The sequence below is a fragment of the Eptesicus fuscus genome, chromosome 15 (genome assembly GCF_027574615.1).
Source record: "Eptesicus fuscus isolate TK198812 chromosome 15, DD_ASM_mEF_20220401, whole genome shotgun sequence".
NCBI lineage: Eukaryota > Metazoa > Chordata > Mammalia > Chiroptera > Vespertilionidae > Eptesicus > Eptesicus fuscus.
In genome coordinates, this window is record NC_072487.1 from 70,981,441 (window position 1) to 70,999,148 (window position 17,708).

At 38.8% G+C, this 17,708-nt stretch overlaps 1 protein-coding gene across 4 annotated transcripts in view; it reads right to left on the reverse strand.

Moving 5' to 3' along the window:
• DENND1A (DENN domain containing 1A) overlaps nucleotides 1-17,708 on the reverse strand; it is a 463,104-nt gene that overhangs the window by 422,997 nt on the left and 22,399 nt on the right. For 3 of the 4 annotated variants that reach the window (XM_054726915.1, XM_054726917.1, XM_054726916.1), the window contains exon 2: nucleotides 960-1,030. In XM_054726915.1, coding sequence (XP_054582890.1) covers nucleotides 960-1,030 — 71 coding nt within the window. Of the gene's footprint in view, nucleotides 1-959; nucleotides 1,051-17,708 lie in introns of those variants that run through there. The other variant, XM_008155330.3, reaches the window with a different exon arrangement.

Genomic DNA, 17,708 nt, shown 5'->3' on the forward strand with positions numbered 1-17,708 from the left:
ACAGCTTTCGTTAGATAAGCCAGAAAGTGGAGCACACATGATTAATCTGACTTTTGCTGTTAGGAGAAATTCATTCATTTTAACAAACATTGGTGATGTTATGCAAAGCCCTGCAGATGACATAGAGTTGTGTATATCATGGTCACTGTCCTCATGAAGGCAATGCAGCAAAGTGACAAGGACTTGAACCACACAGTAGCTATATGACCTTGGTAATTTATTTGATCTCTCTGAGATTCCCTTTTCTCATAGTTGTAATGGAGATGCCACCCAGCTATCTTTAAGGGCTGAATTGTAAGGACTGACTATGTCAAGTATGTAGGACAAGACAAACTCAATAAAAGCTATTTTTATGAGTATTACAATCTAATTAAATAATGAAATAGAAAAAAAAATATGACCAAGGTTGTATAGCCAATTAAGGGTATAACTACCACTGAAATCCTGATTACTCCAAGTTTCTAATCCAAGAAAATTCACTCTCCCTAAACACCAAATAATATATGCAACTGTTAGTATATGTGGGCCAAGAGTTGCTGCCTAACATATCTTTGGCAAATGCATCACTCTATCAGGCACCAAGAAAAAGAACACTGGATCAAAAGGTTATTTTTTTTCTCATTAACCGAGAAGGATTTTAGCTCAAGAAGTATTCTATTCAGCCTGCACAAGGTGTCTAAGACCCTGTCATAGAATACATGTCCAAATTAGTTCAAAAGCTAAAGCCACAGGAGGTATTTCCTTCAAATAATTTCCAACTTTCTTTTACCAACCAACATAAAATTTACTAAATTAAATCAATGTCATCATGCTTATGATGATGTGGGCACAAATAACAAAGAAAGACACTTAAACATACTTAAAAATAAGTAACAGTTTAGAATATTCCCATATCCCATATGCATGGCTATCTCATACAATAAACAAACATGCCATATGATAATTAAACATGCAAATACCTGAAAGAGTGCCACCTGACCTAGGATAGGCCACTTCAACATACACTTCAAATGTGGTCTCTGGGTTTTGCCTACGAAAGAAACAAATCATGATTACTAACAAGGATGGAGGCAACATGGTTATAGAACATGAAGGCTGAGGTATAAAGTACACCTTGATAAAATCATTAGCTCCACAACTTAATGGCTGTGGAACTTTGGACAAGTTACTCAACTTCTCTGAACCACGACTACCTAATCTATAAAATGAGAACACCTAACCAGAAAAATTATTGTGAAATTTAAACACACACACACATTGTCTGGGTACAATGTCTGGCCAATAATAGACTAAACATTATTACAATTTTACAGATGTCACATCTCCAGTTTACCCAGCTAGATCTCCAAAGCCACAGATAGAATTCTGAGGAAACTCAAAGCAAAGCAACACTAGCAGAAAGTAGCCTTCTCCCTCATATTCCAGGATAAAACATTCATAGGATGAAGTTAACTTGCTTATTTATAGATTTTTAAGACTGAAACAAGCAAAACAGTATTCTGTCTCACTAGGCTGTTATGAGACAGGATCCTAATCTAAATGTAAGACTGTTCCCACATAGGGGGCTTCACCTGTAGAAAAACTGCAAGTATATGAATGTTCATTATTATATCCTTTTACCTTTTTATGTCATAAATATTTCATAATAAGTTTTTTAAAGATCACAGCACTAACAGAATGTTAACAGTTAATTCAGAGGGATGAGAACATCGGGGTTATATTTCTTTGCATTTTCTCTTTCTCTTTGATTCTAAAACTACAATAAAAAGATATTATTTCCAGATTGAATGAAAATCAGTCAGTGAAGAAAATGTTATACTTTCAAATGTCTATAACTGAATTATATTTTAAACCTGACAACAAAGCTCAGAGAAGAAATTTTCTGAGTTGCCTAATCAGATCTAAGGTTTAATTTCAATCAAATAAAAACTTTGGATTTACCTAATAGATTACAGTTTTCAAAATAACTCTCATTTATCACATTTCATTCTTATTATAATCCCAGGAGGTAGGTGCATCAGGCATTATCAACACCACACAGGTGAGGAACCTGAGGCAGAGTTCCTAAGTGACTTGTAGGTGGTCCCACAGCTACTTAGAAATGTAGCCAGAACCAGAATTCACACCTTCTGGCACTCAAATTCTGTTTCATTGATTCTAAGAACTTTCCCCCTACATTTTCTCATATCTTACAATCTATTGCCTCTTACAATTCTACATGGCAGCATTTTTTCTTTATTGATAATACATATAATAACTATAATAATAGCATCTTAAATTCAATACTAGTAAAATATGGTAATACTCCCTAAAGTTCCTTAGCAGTAGAAAGAAAAATGTGTTTTGCCAATCAGGAATCTAGTTCTTTCTCTCGTGAAGGATCATCATTTCTTCATTGAATAGAAACTTGGGCTTTTGCTTTAAATAAGCAACTACAGCTGCAAAGAGTTGGCTGCTCTAAAATTCAATTTAAATATATATTGTCAAATATAACTTAAAAATTATACACTAAATCAGATTATCTTACTTAAAAATATGAAATAAAACAAGGTGAACTTAAGTTTTAAGCTCCTTTAAAAAAATTTTTGTGCTCTTTTTTCCCTGATAGAGGGTACAGAAAGACCTACAAAGTCAGTATCTTTTGGCCACCAAACATTTGTGGAAAATACCAGATGAAAAGATCCTTTTCATTCAAATGAGCTCAAAGAACAATGTTTGATGAAAGAAAGGAATGTTCTAAAGTCATCTGAAGAACACCAACAAGATTCCTTCTAAAACCTAAATAAATCTTTCTTAAGTTTAGTTTGTAACTGGCTAGATTCCATCTCAGAATTTCATTCCTCTAGATTAAGATAATGGTTTTCAAGATGTGTTCTGCAGTACCCTATGACTCCATAAAGCTTCTTCAGAGCCTTCGTACATATTTTACCTAAATTTCCATTTTTTGTTTTCCCCATTTAAAAAACTAAATAACAAGCATGAGCATGGAAAGATGTTACATACCAAGTTTTTTATTTATTTTTTATTTTTTAAATATATTTTATTGATTTTTTACAGAGAGGAAGGGAGAGGGATAGAGAGCTAGAAACATTGATGAGAGAGAAACATCAATCAGCTGCATCCTGTACACTCCCCACTGGGGATGTGCCCGCAACCAAGGTACATGCCCTTGACCGGAATCGAACTTGGGACCCTTGAGTCCGCAGGCTGATGCTCTGTCCACTGAGCCAAACCAGTTAGGGCATACCAAGTTTTTTAAACACTGGAGCTCCAACACATTAACCTGTGCCACTAAGTTGCGGTGACTGTGCAAACCTGCTGTCTCTAAATGAAGAATACCGTGTACTAGTATACTCATGGTCTCTGCTGCTTCTTCTTTCTCTCTTTAACATACTCTGAACCCACCACACCACTGAAACAACTTGTCATGATCACCAATGACCTCCACATTGCTCAAATGGTCAATTCTCAGTGCTTGTCTCACTCAACCTTTCAGCAGCATTTGACACAGTTGATTGACTTGCCCTCCTTCTTGAAACACTTTCTTCACTTGCCTATCAAGATCACTCTCTATTAGTACTCTTCTTACCTTACTGGCTGCTCTTTGCTAACTCCTTCTGAAGCAAGCTCTCCTACCCTGGACCTTAGTCCTGGACCTCTTTCTATCTACACTCATTACTTAGATGATCTCATTCAGTCTCAGGGCTTTAATTATTTAAATCTTGCTTCTTCCTTGACTCCAGATCCCTTATCCAACTGCTACTCAACACCACCACCTGAATATCCATGAAGCATTTCTAATTTAACAAAGGGTGCTTTTCTTCCTCAAACTTGCATCTTCTGAAATCCACCAGTTATTCAGTCCAAAAAACTTGTGTCATCCTTAGACTCCTCTTTGTTTTATATGCCACTTATGTCCATGCCACAATCAACCAATCAGCAAATTCTGATGACTTGATCATCAAAATATATCCAGAAAGCATCCCCAACCCCACTAACTTGGAAAGATCACCATCACTTCACCTCTATTACTGCAGTAATCTCCTGACTGATCTCGCTGCTTCCTCCTTTGCCCTTCTACTAGTATGGTCAGATTTCAACTTAGTGGCCAGAAATTCTTTTATTCCAAAGGTCAGGTTATGTCATTCCTCTGCTCAAAACCTCCCAAAAGCTTCCATACCACTCAAAATCAAAGTCTTAGTTCTAGAAATAGATGGTGGTGATGGTTATACAACAATATGAATATATTTAATACCACTGAACTATACACTGAAAAGTGGTTAAGATTAAAAATCTTATACATATTTTACTACAATTTTAAAAGAAATTGAGGGGGGAAAAGTCCTCATAAGGTCCTACATGATGTGGTCTTTGACTATCTCACCTATCTCTCCAACTTCATTTCATACCTCTCTCCCCTTCTCCCTGCATTCTAGCCACACTGGCCTCCTCTCTACTCCTGAGACACACCAGACTCATTCCTATCTTACAGCCCTTTGTATTGACCTTCATATAGGTGGCCCTTCCTGTCATTCAAAACTTGGCTTATACTTGGCCTCCTCAGAAAGGCCTTCCTCAACACACTCTCTACCACATAATTTTAATTCTCCACATCATAACTATCACAATCTTGTTAATTGTCAGTCACCCTCCTCTAAAGGCAAAATGCAGAAAAGCAAGGACTTTGTCTATCATACCTGCTAGTGTGCTTCTCTGAACAGTGAGTGGCACATAGCCATAATCAAATAAGCATTCAGAATGAATAAAGAAAGTACAAACTAGCCTTCCTGGGGTCTAAAATATTTCAATATATGAGCAGAATGATTATACACACCTGTGATCCTCAAATTTTAACATGTTAAAATAGATTTCCAGCCCCACCTCCAGAATTTCTGGAGTAGGACCCGAGAATTAGCATGTCTAATGAATACCTAGGTAATACTTATGCTGCTGGACTAGTGATCACACTTTCAGAACTACTGATCTAGTTAAATGGAATTATTCTCCCAAATAACTTAGTACAAATGACATAAAATAAACATAGGGTATACTTCAATAATCAATTATTTCAATAAAAGATTTGCAATAAAAGATTTCAAAGGCATTGTAGAAGCAATGAAGCTTACTCCTCTTCTATTGCTATCCATAGTTACTGCCTCACTCTAATGAGTAATAACAAGACTACATTAAGTTTTTTACTCAGTTCAAATAGTTGCCAGAGTTCTGTTACATGGAGCCAAAGATTATGACAGTCTCTTTTAAAACAGAAAAAGAAAAGCAAAAAGCTGATTAAAACACTAAAAACAAATTAGACTATAAGTTATAGTCATGTTCATCCATGATCATTTACATGTTGCCTTATGGAAGAAGTGGTGACTAATGTTGTGACAAGTTATATAACATACCAACAAATATACTTAAGTTATTTTAAGGGCCAGTGAAGCCAGTGCAGATGGAAGCATTTTCTGTTTCTCTGCAAATCAAAATAAATTTAAAAGTGTGTCTTCTAAATGCAAATGGCTAAGCAACTCTTACTTAATATTTTCATTAAGCCTGTAAACAATTAAGATATAACAATTTCCAGAGAATCTCTGGGACTGCTTCTATCTTCCATTACTCTTCAAGATGCTCAATATTTTTAACTACTTGACTAAAGAAACTGAAAATCCTATTTCTGTCTATTAACACTCACTGCTAATTTAGTACATGTAATGATGCTGAGAATGCAATACTCAGAGCCAATTTTCCAATATGGACCCAAGTTTTCCCAGAACACTTCATGCGTTCCCTCCTCTCTGGGGAGCCTTCTCAATCCCCCTCACTCAGGCCCAGATTGGGTTAAGTGTCCCTCCTTTACACTCCCAGGGCACCCTATGCTTCCGCACTCTTACCACAGTCAACCCTGACACAATTACAACTACCTGGGTAGCTTTTAAAGTCCTGATGGCCAGGCTATACCCTAGAACAATTAAATAAGAATCTCCCAGCATCAGTGTTGGTTAAAGCTCCCAGCTTATTCCAATGTTCAGCCTAGGTGGAAAACCACCAGTGTACCTCTGACTAAGTATCTGTCCTCCCACTCGACTGGCAGTTCCTTGAGGGCACTGACTGCCTTATAAACCCAGTTCCACACCAGGCACAATAAAAGATGAATGAGTTTTCCTCCAACATCTCACATGTAGTTTTCAGCTCCCATAACTGCTTCTCTCTCTCTGACAGGAGGTAATTTGCTGAATACACACCATTGTTAGTCTTTAAAGATGTTTTCCTTTGGCGTCAAAGGTATGAATAAGTCACAACTGCTGACAACAGCCTCAGCCAGTAAATATGGAAAAATGACACACAAACAGCTAAAATGTGCTTGAAAGAAGGGAGGTCTGCTCAGTTCTTACTTCTGGGAGAATGAAGTCTGAAAGTAAGCCAAGAGAGTTTCTATTCAATACCTCTCTTCTGTACAATTCTCCGTGATTCACTGGAAGGACCATGCTCAGTGCTCAGGGCCGTGTTCTCAGAATGATTAAGTACACTCACTCAGCTTGAAGTCAAGGGACAGACAAAGGCTTTGACAATATTCAGGCAGCAGGAAAGCTTAATGGTTTGGGTTTTGTTTGGTGTGGTTTGTTTTTTATTTTTTAGAGCATCATACTATTGATCATTCTGCTGGATCATCAACTTTCAATTAGGATCTACTTTTCTTCAATAACAACATATTATGAGATTAGGAGAAAAATATAACACTATTCACAAAATGAATCTTTGCTGCATATGGTAACCATGTCATAGTGCTAGGCCCTCATCCCCTTTAAGTGTTACTTAGAGCTACAAACTAAAACACAGTGTTAGAACCCCTGACTCATTTCACAGCAGTCAAATCTTCAAATCAGCTAGTATTCTTCAAGCAAAATAACAACCTATTCTCTATAGACTAGAGTAATGATTTGACTTCAGCACACTGTTTCTTTAATTACAAACTTATATGCTGAGGGGGCTAAGGTATAATATTTCAAAATCCACATCAATTGAACTGTCTTAAAGTTGACAACAGTCAAAAGAAACTGTATATACTTCAGAACATGCTAGCAAACATCACCTAATAAACATTGATTCCTTTAAGCTAGACAAACAAGCAAAAAGGTAGTGTTAATATTTCCAACAAGTCTCCATTTGTTTCAGTGGACTCTGAAATTAAAGCCCTTTTCCAGGCTGAAAATGCTGTATCAAAGAGTGCTTTCTAACCCATAACAAGTTAACACCTCCATAGAAGAATGCAGTCACTGTTGAAACTTGTTAGAAAATGATTAACTTAGTTGTGTAATTATACAAACAAGTTGTTTCAAGATTTTACACTTCGCTTTTCATTTCTAATAATGCTCTCAGGATCAGATTAATAAAGATACACAGAAACTGCTGTGAGAGGAGTTACAAAGTTTTACCTTCCCATATATCCCTATGAAAGATCCTTATGCCACAATGTGTAAAGTCCACGGGAAAAAGTTTAGCTGCATTCTGAGCAGAAAAAAAGCCTGCACACCCCTCAGCAATGTGCAGTACTCCATACAGTTTTAAGAAATCCTCTACCAGGCTGACCTACAGTGTAAAATCTAGACTCTTCAACCATATTAATAGTATCCGCAAAGATCATATCTATTTAATTATCAAAAAGTTTGTCCTTAAAAAAATATATTTAAAAGCCTCCCATTTCCTAACTTTTCCTCTGCTCCTACTGAAAATTTAGTTCTAAATTGGGCAGGGCAAGATAGATGTCCAGTGTAGAGTGCAGAGCCTGGGCAGGATGAGGAAATGTTCCCACAAAGGAGTGATCTGACAAGGGATGTCAGAACACAAGCAGGGTGGAGTCTATCTGGCTGAGGGATGGCCTGGAAATTCAATGTCAAACCCCAGTGAATGCGAAAGGCAACCACCCAGGGGAAGCCATCTGGCACAGGGAGCCAGAACTCGAGCAGGGTAAGGGCATTCACACACAGGGCAGCCAGACCTGGGATGTGGAAACACAAGTGGAAGGATAAGAGTGCCCATGGAGGGACATGAGTATCACAGCCCAAGAGGGTAAAGAGCGTGTTCAAGTACAAAGACACCCTACTGTGGGGTGTGGAAGCTCTGGCAGGGGTAAGCAGGGTGACCATGTGGGATCAGTGGAGGCTTCTCTAGCATGATAAAATCAGAGTCCAAACTGGGTGAATAGGGCATCCACAGGGCAGTGGGGAGGGCAGGGGCATGTCAAAACACCAGAATAGGCACTGTGATCTTAGGAAAATAAGGTCAAAGAGGAGAGCATCCATCCACATGGGTGGAGGATGAAGGGGCAGTGTGCCTGACTGGAACCCAAGACAGTAGAAGGGGGAGGGGGCCTGCTTTCTCACAGTTGAAGTTAACACACACATATTTCTTGGCTCTTTACTGACAGGACCTGGCAGCAACAATACCCAACGCCAATGAATATAGTATCCAGACCTTGGCTTCTAAATACAATTATCCTCTAAAGGGAACCAGGGCTTCTTAAAGAAATAGCTGATTCCAGGGCTGGGACAGAGAAAGTACAAGATTAGCTTGGAACATGTTATTGTGTCATAAAGCAAATAAGTGCTCAAAGAATAATGGAGACATGTCAAAAAGACCTACTTGAAAAGGCTTCCACTGGCCAAATCTGGGGTAATTTGAGTATCAAAATCAATAATGATATTAACAAATTATTAACCTCCAAATAAGATAGTAAGCCATGAGTCCACATTGGTGAATACATTGAAAATTTAGTGAGAAATGGAACATAGTTTCAAAGTACCTTCCCACAAAATACTAGTAGCAAGAGGGAAAAAAGTAAACTTTCCATGTAGAAGTTTGGCAAAACTACCATAATCCAGTCATCAAAGTGATCAGTATCAGTAATCTGCTAGACAAACTGCTCGAGTGCAATGAGAAAAACACAGCAGCACTCCTGTGGTAGGCAGTTAGATAAGGACAATGGGCCAGGTACAGAAGGTCACCATGGTGTAAAGCCCCAGGTGCCTAGTGAAGGACAACTGTAGGGTCGGACCTCATCCCCAGTGTGACCTTTCCTCCTCCAGCATATCGCTGGTCATGTGACTTGGATCCCCAATCTTTCCTCCCTAGAGCTAACATCTAAGCCTCAGTTGTAATTCAGCTCCAGGCCCAGAAAAGCAGCAAAACCAGACCAGTGACACCAAGACTGACCTCAGGACCAACTGCATTGAATAAATGACCCCCTGCCCTGGTGCTGATCACTGCCCTGGTACTAACCAATCAGTGGAGGTCTGACCTTAAAAGGACACATCTGGAAAGTTGCTGAATATTCTATAGAAATCTTCCCCTGGGACCTCCCCTAAAATCTCCACCCTTAAAACCCTTAGGAGGGAGGACCCAGCACACTCTTCCTCTCAGGAGGATGCCCTGCCTTTCCTTAGCTCCTCCCCCTCCCCCAGATGAGTTACTATTATCTTCCTCACTGCCAAGCTCCAAGGCCCTTGCTTTACCTCTATAACTTGTTTCCTAAGATTAATTTCTTCTTCTACTTCTGTGATTTTCCAAATAAATGTTCTCTTATAGTTCGAGTCTTGGCTCTGAATTATTTCCTAGCCAGAACTCAAGTAACCAAGATTTCTGAACCCAGGTCCAGTCTGACCCCACCGGTCTTACTAACACCTGGTGCCATTCTCACCTCCCACAACATTCCCATGATATTCCTGCCAAAAGGCTTAACCTGAACTCAATCATGAGAAAGTATCAGACAAATTCAAACTGAGGGATCTTCTAAAAAATAGCTGACATGTAATTTTCAAAATTGTCAAGGTTATGAAAATCAAGAAAAGATTAAAGATCCCTTTCCAGACTGAAGGAAACTAAAGAGACATGACAAGTAAATGCAATGTGTGATTCTGAATGGGATCCTTTAGCTACAATTAAAGATGTTATTGGGACTACTAAAATTTGAATGGGGTCGAATAATTAGATGTAGCAATGAATTAGTGCTAATTTCCCAATTTTGACGGTGTTGTTGTGGTTTTATAAAACAACTAGAGGCCTAGTGCATGAAATTCGTGCACGAGTAGGGTCTCTAGGCCTGGCTGGCAATCAGGGCCAATTGGGGACTTCCGGCTGCTGGCCAGGGCCTCCCTTCCCTGGCTGCTGGCTGCTGGCCAGGGCCTTCCTTCATTCCGTGCCATACCCTGGTAGTCAGCGCACGTCATAGCAAGCAGTCGAACTCCCGAGAGGACACTTTGCATATTAGCCTTTTACTAGTATATATACACTGAGGGACCAGATTATTATGATCTCTGAACGCATAATAATCTGGCCACTCAGTGTGTGTGTATATATATATATATATATATATATATATATATATATTTTTATTTTTTTTTAGAGGCCCGGTGCATGAATTCGTGCACGGGTGGGGTCCGGCTAGCCTGGCCAGGGGGAGGGGACATGGGCGGTTGGTCGGCCTACCTACTAGTCGAACTCCTGGTCAAGGGGACAATTTGCATATTAGCCTTTTATTATATAGGATATACACTGAGTGGCCAGATTATTATGCGTTCAGAGATCATAATAATCTGGCCACTCAGTGTATATATATAGATGGCCTTGTTTGCAGGAAAAGCCCACTTAAGTATTTAGGGGTAATGGGGCATCAGATCAGCAGCTCACTCAAAACTGTTTTGTGTGTGTGTGTGTGTGTGTGTGTGTGTGTATGTGTGTGTGTGTTTAGTTCTTTATATTGCACTGCCAACTTTTCTATGAGATTTTGGTTGTTTAAAAACAAAAACAACCATTCATTAATACTAGTTTCCCATGTAGTATTATTGTATTGTATAAATGTACAGCTTTTTTATCCACTTATCTACTGATGGGCACTTGGACTGTTACAGATCTTGGGAGGTGGACAAAGAGGAGGGAAATGGGGGGCGGACATCTGTAATAGTGTCAACAATAAAAATAAAATGAAATAATAAACTAATTTGACATTTGGGGCAATGGTAAGATATGTACACATATAATACCTTAATAAAAAAAATACTGATTTTCCTGGCCTTTCTCACAGGGGTGACTTTCTCACAGGAATGACATGAGGGTCTATGGAAAGAACCCCAGACTAAATATCAGAAGGCCTGGGTTCGAATCCCTTAACTAGTCAGAACCATCTAACTTTTCATGCACCAGCTCCCTCCCTGTCAAGAGATAATACCTGCCCTGCTCTTCTCAAAAGTTGTTTCAGGGATCAAATGACAGAAACATGAGAAAAGTGTGTGTTTTTGTATACTAAAAGATACTAAACCAACATAGAGGGTATTATCATTTATCATAAAAAATAAAATAGCTCTGGCCAGTGTTGCTAATTGGTTAGAGCATTGGCCTGCACACCAAAAGGGTCACAGGTTCCATCCCTGGCCTTGGTTGGGGCAAGTGCGGGAGACAGCCAATCAAAGTGTCTCTCTCACATCCATGTTTCTTTCTCTCTCTCTCTCTCTCTCTCTCTCTCTCTCTCTCTCTCTCTCTCTCTCTCCCTCCCCCCCCCCATCTCCTTCCCTTCCACTCTAAAAATCAATAGGAAAAAAAATGTCTTCAAGTGAGGATTAACAAAAATCTACATATATATAAAAGGCTAAGTGTCCATCCATCCAACCGGTAGCTATAACGTACACTGACCACCAGGGGGCAAATGCTGAATGCAGGAGCTGCCAAGACCCCAATGGTCCAGAGCACAGCCCAGCACAGCCCAGCACAGCCCAGCACAGCCCAGAAACGATCACTGTGGGCACCGGGTAATGACATCACATAGCAACATCCAGTTTCCTCTCCCTAGCAACTAGCCTCCTTGGAGTTTCTTCAGCCCAGGAATCCAACTTGCGTTATAGCCAGGTGCAAACATTTCACAGTTTAACCAAATGTTTGTGAAATGTTTTCATGTGCCTCATCTCATTTGATCCTCACAGATGTCCTGGAGTAGGTAGATAGGAGACTCAGTAGAATCCTATTTTCTTTTCATTAGCCGGAAAATGGAGATTTAGAAAGCTTAGAAACTTGACCTGACTGAAAAGAAGTAAGAAATGGTGGACCTTGAAAATGACTTCAGGTTTGCTCACTGCACAGAATATAGTCAAACACTGCTACAGTTAAATATTTTACCCTTTGTACTCCCTGCGTGTGCTACAATAAATCTGCTTCATGTTGATATTTACTGCTGTGTTGCTGACAATTACCTAAAAGAGAAGATGGGGTGCTTTACTGGGTTGGAAAAAGTTTAGCTAAATCAGAAAGCAGGTCTAATTAAGCAAGTTTATTCTATATCTATAAAAGACTAAGTTGACTCACCCATGCGCGATACATATAAAGCTCTTGCTGGCGCCAATCACACGCATGTGTTTCGATCTGTCATTATAGATCATGAATTTGGTTGACACTTCTATTGTAGAGAAAGGGCGAATAGCGATATTAAAATATTTCTTCTAATGAATTTTCTTTCAATGTGCACAAATAAATAAAATAGCTTCATCTTACCGATGATAGGCTTTGATTTCAAAGACTCAAAACTCTTAAGCTTTCAAATACTGTTATTAAAAGCAATCCAGAAAATAAGAAACTACCCATTTAGATGAGTTGTCTATTAAGGTCTTTGGCCCATTTTTAAATCAGGTTGTTTGTTTTATTGTTGAGTTTTAAGAGTTCTTTGTATATTTTGGATAACAATGTCCTTTACTAAATATGTCTTTTGTAAATATTTTCTCCCAATGTGTGGCTTGTCCTCTCATTCTCTTGATATTGTCTTTGACAGAGCATTAGTTTTTAATTTTAATGAAGTCCAGCTTATCCATTATTTCTTTCATGGGTTGCACCTGTGGTATTATATCTAAAAAGGCATTGCCATACCCCAGGTTATCTTCTAGGGGTTATATAGTTTTGTGTTTAACATTTAGGTCATGATCCATTTTGAGTTAATTTTTGTGAAGGACTTAAGGAAGGTCTGTGTCTAGATTCAGTTTTTTGCATGTAGATGTCCAGTTGTTACAGTACCATTTGTTGAAAAGACTATCTTTGCTCCATTGTGATGTCTTTGCTCTTTCACAAAGATCAGTTGACTACATTTATGTGGTTCTATTTCTGGGCTCTCTATTCTGTTCCATTTATCTGTTTGTCTATTCTTCAACCAATACCATCCTGTGTTGGTTCCTGCAGCTTTATAGTAAGTCTTAAAGTCAGTTAGTGTCAGATCTCTTTTATCTTTTCCTTCTACAATGTGTTGGCTGGCTATCCTGGGTCTTTTGCCTCTTCATATAAATTTCAGGATCAGTTTGTATATCCACAAAATAACTTGGTGGTATTTTGTTTGCGACTGCATTGGATAGAGTACACAGTAGGTTATTAGCCTAGTAATGTGGAATAATTAGCCCTAGATTGAATACTGCTACAGTCACATCGAACAAATCTTAAAAGCAAGACCCAGAGGGATCAAACTCTTTCAAAGTAACTTATCTGACAAACTTTATGAAATAACAGTTTTTAAGACATCAGGTAACAAAGCATAGTAATCACCTGAGAGATAGAAGGCAAATGAGGTGAGTTGGGTGAAAAAGGTGGAGGGATTAAGTCAAATTGGAAGTTACAAATAGTCACGGGATGTAAAGTACAGCTTAGGAAATATGGTCAATAATACCGTAACAACTGTGTATGGTGTCAGGTGAGTTCTAGATTTATCAGGGGGATCACCTCACAAGTTATCAAAATGCCTAACCACTAGGTATACACCTGAAAGTAATATAATATTAAATAGTAACTGTAATTGAATTTTTTTTTAATTTTTAAAGAAAGAAAACATGTACACATAAGGAACTGTTGGACACTGAAATTGGGTCTCAAAAGAACTGTTGGCCCAGAAAGAAACTCACTACTGACTGATTCATTTGCCTGTCACCATAACCATTATTGCTTGTCTCATTTTCGGTTCTTATAAGTGTATTTCTAATAGCACATGATCTCACTCATTTAGGGGAAATAATGAACAACATAGACTGATGAACAAGAACAGACCCAGAAACAAGGAGGCATCGATCAGACTGTCGGGCCTCAGAGGGAGGGTAGGGGAGGGTGGGGGTAAAGGGGAGAGATCAACCAAAGGACTTGTGTGCAAGCATATGAGCCTAACCAGCGATTAAGGGCAACAAGGGTGTGGGGGCATGTGTGGAGAGGGGTGTGGGATGGGGATGGGGGGATGAGGACAAATATGTGATACCTTAATCAATAAAGAAATTTTAAAAAAAGAAAGAAAACAAATGAGATAAGCCTACAATTGCCTCAGATTAATGCTTTGAGTAATTCCAAGAATATTTATATGAATATAAAAATACCCATAACCAAAAAGGTAAAATATACAATGTCTGGCTGCCAATAAAAATTGCCAGGCATGCAAAGAATCAGGAAAATATGACCTATAAGGAGGAGAAAAATCAATCAATTGAAGCCAAACCTGGCATGGACACCCATTCAAGTGTCTGCTATTTCCTTAATATAAAGTTCATTAACAGACAAGAAAACAACTTTAACTTTCTGTAAGATTTGCAGCTATGGTGGATCTATAATAAATAATAAAATGCCCACTTTTATTTAGAGCATCTTTACTTTTTTTACATAGTTTACCTATGCCCTAGATTTATTGAGAGGTGGTACTTAGTCACAGCTATTAAAACTTATCAATATAATGAAAGGAATCTTGGAATACCTCATCAGAGCTTCTAAACCAACTAGAGGAGTAAAAAAACAATCCATAGACTCACCAAGTAACCTTTGAAAGAATATATACTGTAAAACAGAAAAAGGTATAAGAAGCAAGGATCCTAGAAAGGTCCAAACTATCTGCTTGCCCTGGTTCTGACAATGAACTGGCTGTGCAGCTTTGAGCAAGAAATGAGAGACAGCAGTGGGCTAAGAAGTCTGAAATGTGAGCACTTGGGGACTGGCTCTAGCAAAGCTTTAAAAACTTCCCTCTCCAACATCTAATATACTCATCTGTAGAGATCACTAAGATATCTTCCAGCCCTAACTGGTTTGGCTCAGTGGATAGAGCGTCAGCCTGAGGACTCAAGGGTCCCAGGTTCGATTCCGGTCAAGGGCATGTACCTTGGTTGCGGAACATCCCCAGTGGGGGGTGTGCAGGAGGCAGCTTATTGATGTTTCTCTCTCATCGATGTTTCTAGCTCTCTCTCCCTCTCCCTTCCTCTCTGTAAAAAATCAATAAAATATATTTTTTTAAAAAGGTATCTTCCAGTTCTGACATCCAGTAGCTCTTTTGCAAAATCCTTTATTCAGAAAATACAAAATCATATTTTAATTAACATTCAGTTTAATAAAATTTATGTATCAAAATATTGATTTAGATTAATACAAATGCTAATTTCCCAAGTTCTCAACTTGTAAAAGTTCTTAGTCTTGAATATCCAACAAATACTTAAGTGAAGGACATTCAGACATCACTTGTTTTAGGGCAGTGGTTTTCACAGAGTTGAATAGATGTGGCTCAGAGGCCTTTGAAAAAGGGAAGAGAAATGAAAGGGACCCACCACATAGACAACTCTTATGTTTTACTAGAGGCCCAGTGCACAAAATTTGTGCACTGGAGATGGGGCAGGGGTGGGGAGGATGTCCCTCAGCCAAGCCTGTGCCCTCTCACAGTCTGGGATCCCTCACTCCTTACCACTCGCCTGCTCGCTGCTCCTTACCGCTCAGCCACTGCTCGCTGCTCCCGTCACTGCCGCTGCACTCACCAGCTGTGAGCCCAGCTTCTGGCTGAGCTGCACTCCCCTGTGGCAGCTCACTGACCACCAGGGAGCAGCTCCTGCGTTGAGTGTCTGCCCCCTGGTGGTCAGGGCGTGTCATAGCAACCGGTCATTCCGCGGTTCGGTCAATTTTCATATTAGGGTTTTATTATATAGTATGTCTAAATTTCAATAACATTTCCTCTGACAAAGGGTTCCATAGCTTTAAAAACAAAAGTGGCTCAAAGAGCATACATGCAAACAAAACAAACATATAAAATAGGTAGGTTTACTGTCCAGTTTACTAATAAAGAAACTGAGGTACGGGTTAGCATTTGCCTGAGGTCAGGCATTTAGGAATGAGGAAGGTGGGAATACTACCCAGGCAGTTTAGCTCTAGAATCCATGCTCCTAACTCCTATGCTACAGCTCAGCATACCACCACACAGTTTGGAAAATATAATATAAATCTCCAAGGCCCCCACATACATTCAGGAATAAAAAGATACTTATTAGCATGACATGCAAGGTTGTTCAGCAATTTAACCTCAGCTAGACCTCTCAGTCTCCCCTGCCATCACCCTTACCAAAACATGGGTGTACATACATACACACACACACACACACACACACACACACACACACACTCTATATTAATCACATTGAGCTTCTTTCCATTAGATCTCAATCATCACCCCCCTCCATTCCTTGTGTGTATATTTAGCATTTATTCAGCTATTTCAGAAGGGCAGGGCACAGTGCTAAATAAGCATTTAATATACCACACCTCACTTTATCCACATGACAATACTGTGAGGTAGGGGGTATTGTGGATTTTATAAAAATAGTCATGTGAAAATTACATAGCTTGCCCAAGGACAAATATCTAGCTAGTGAGTGTATGAACTCAAACCCAGTTCTGCTGTTATTTCAAAGGGTATGTTCTTGATCACAATTTCCCTGCCTAAAATGTGCTTATCTCCAAAGTCATATTCATTCAAGCTGCATCTAGAATAGTGCTTGACAAGTAGTAGGCACTTAGATATTTCCTGAATGAATGAACAAACGTGTCTTCCTCTCCAGAGGCCTCTCAGACTCCCTTACAAAAAAAACACTTGCTCTCTCTACATTGTCAAAAGCCTTGTTCCAAGGCTCTATATTATAAGGCTTCCCGGGTGGTATTCGATGCTTTCTACTTATATGTACATATTACTGACTAGACTAGGAACCTTATTTCACTTCATGTCTGTTATTCTCAGCACCCTAACAAAAGGCCTGGCTTTTAACAAGCACTCAATAAGTTTGTTAACTGAATGAAGTTCCCTGAGAAGAGAGATGATGAGTAATAGACTCATTACTCATATTAAAACTTATTTTTCCTCAAGATATAAACAAGATTCAGAGCTGTTATATACTCAGATGTACGCTCTATAAATATTTCTAGGTTTCAACTATCATTGGAGGCATCTAAATTTAACTCATTCAACACATATTTATGAGTAATCTACATATACTAGTATATAATCACTCTTAAGGAGCTTACAACCTAATCAAGGAGACAAAACATTTGTAAAGGTAAACAGTCAAACATAACTAGGTGCCACAGAATTGGTAAAACAAAATGCTGTGGGTTTGCAGGCTGTAGTCCTCATTTTGGGATAAGGCCATGGGTCCAACCATCTGTGGACAGTCTGCAATAAGGCTCTTGTCAGTCACTAGCAAAATGAGGTGGGGTGAAATAAGGCAGTATAGTGTCCTTTCCATATAAATATATTTAATTCACTTTTTAAAACTGTCCTTAAACTGACATTATATTCCTCCTGCTTTTTGATGTAAAAATGTAATTTCTCTTCAAAAATAATGACCATCTCTATGTAGTTTCACAAAACTCATTTTTAATTTTTTTTTTTTTTTTTTGTATAAACA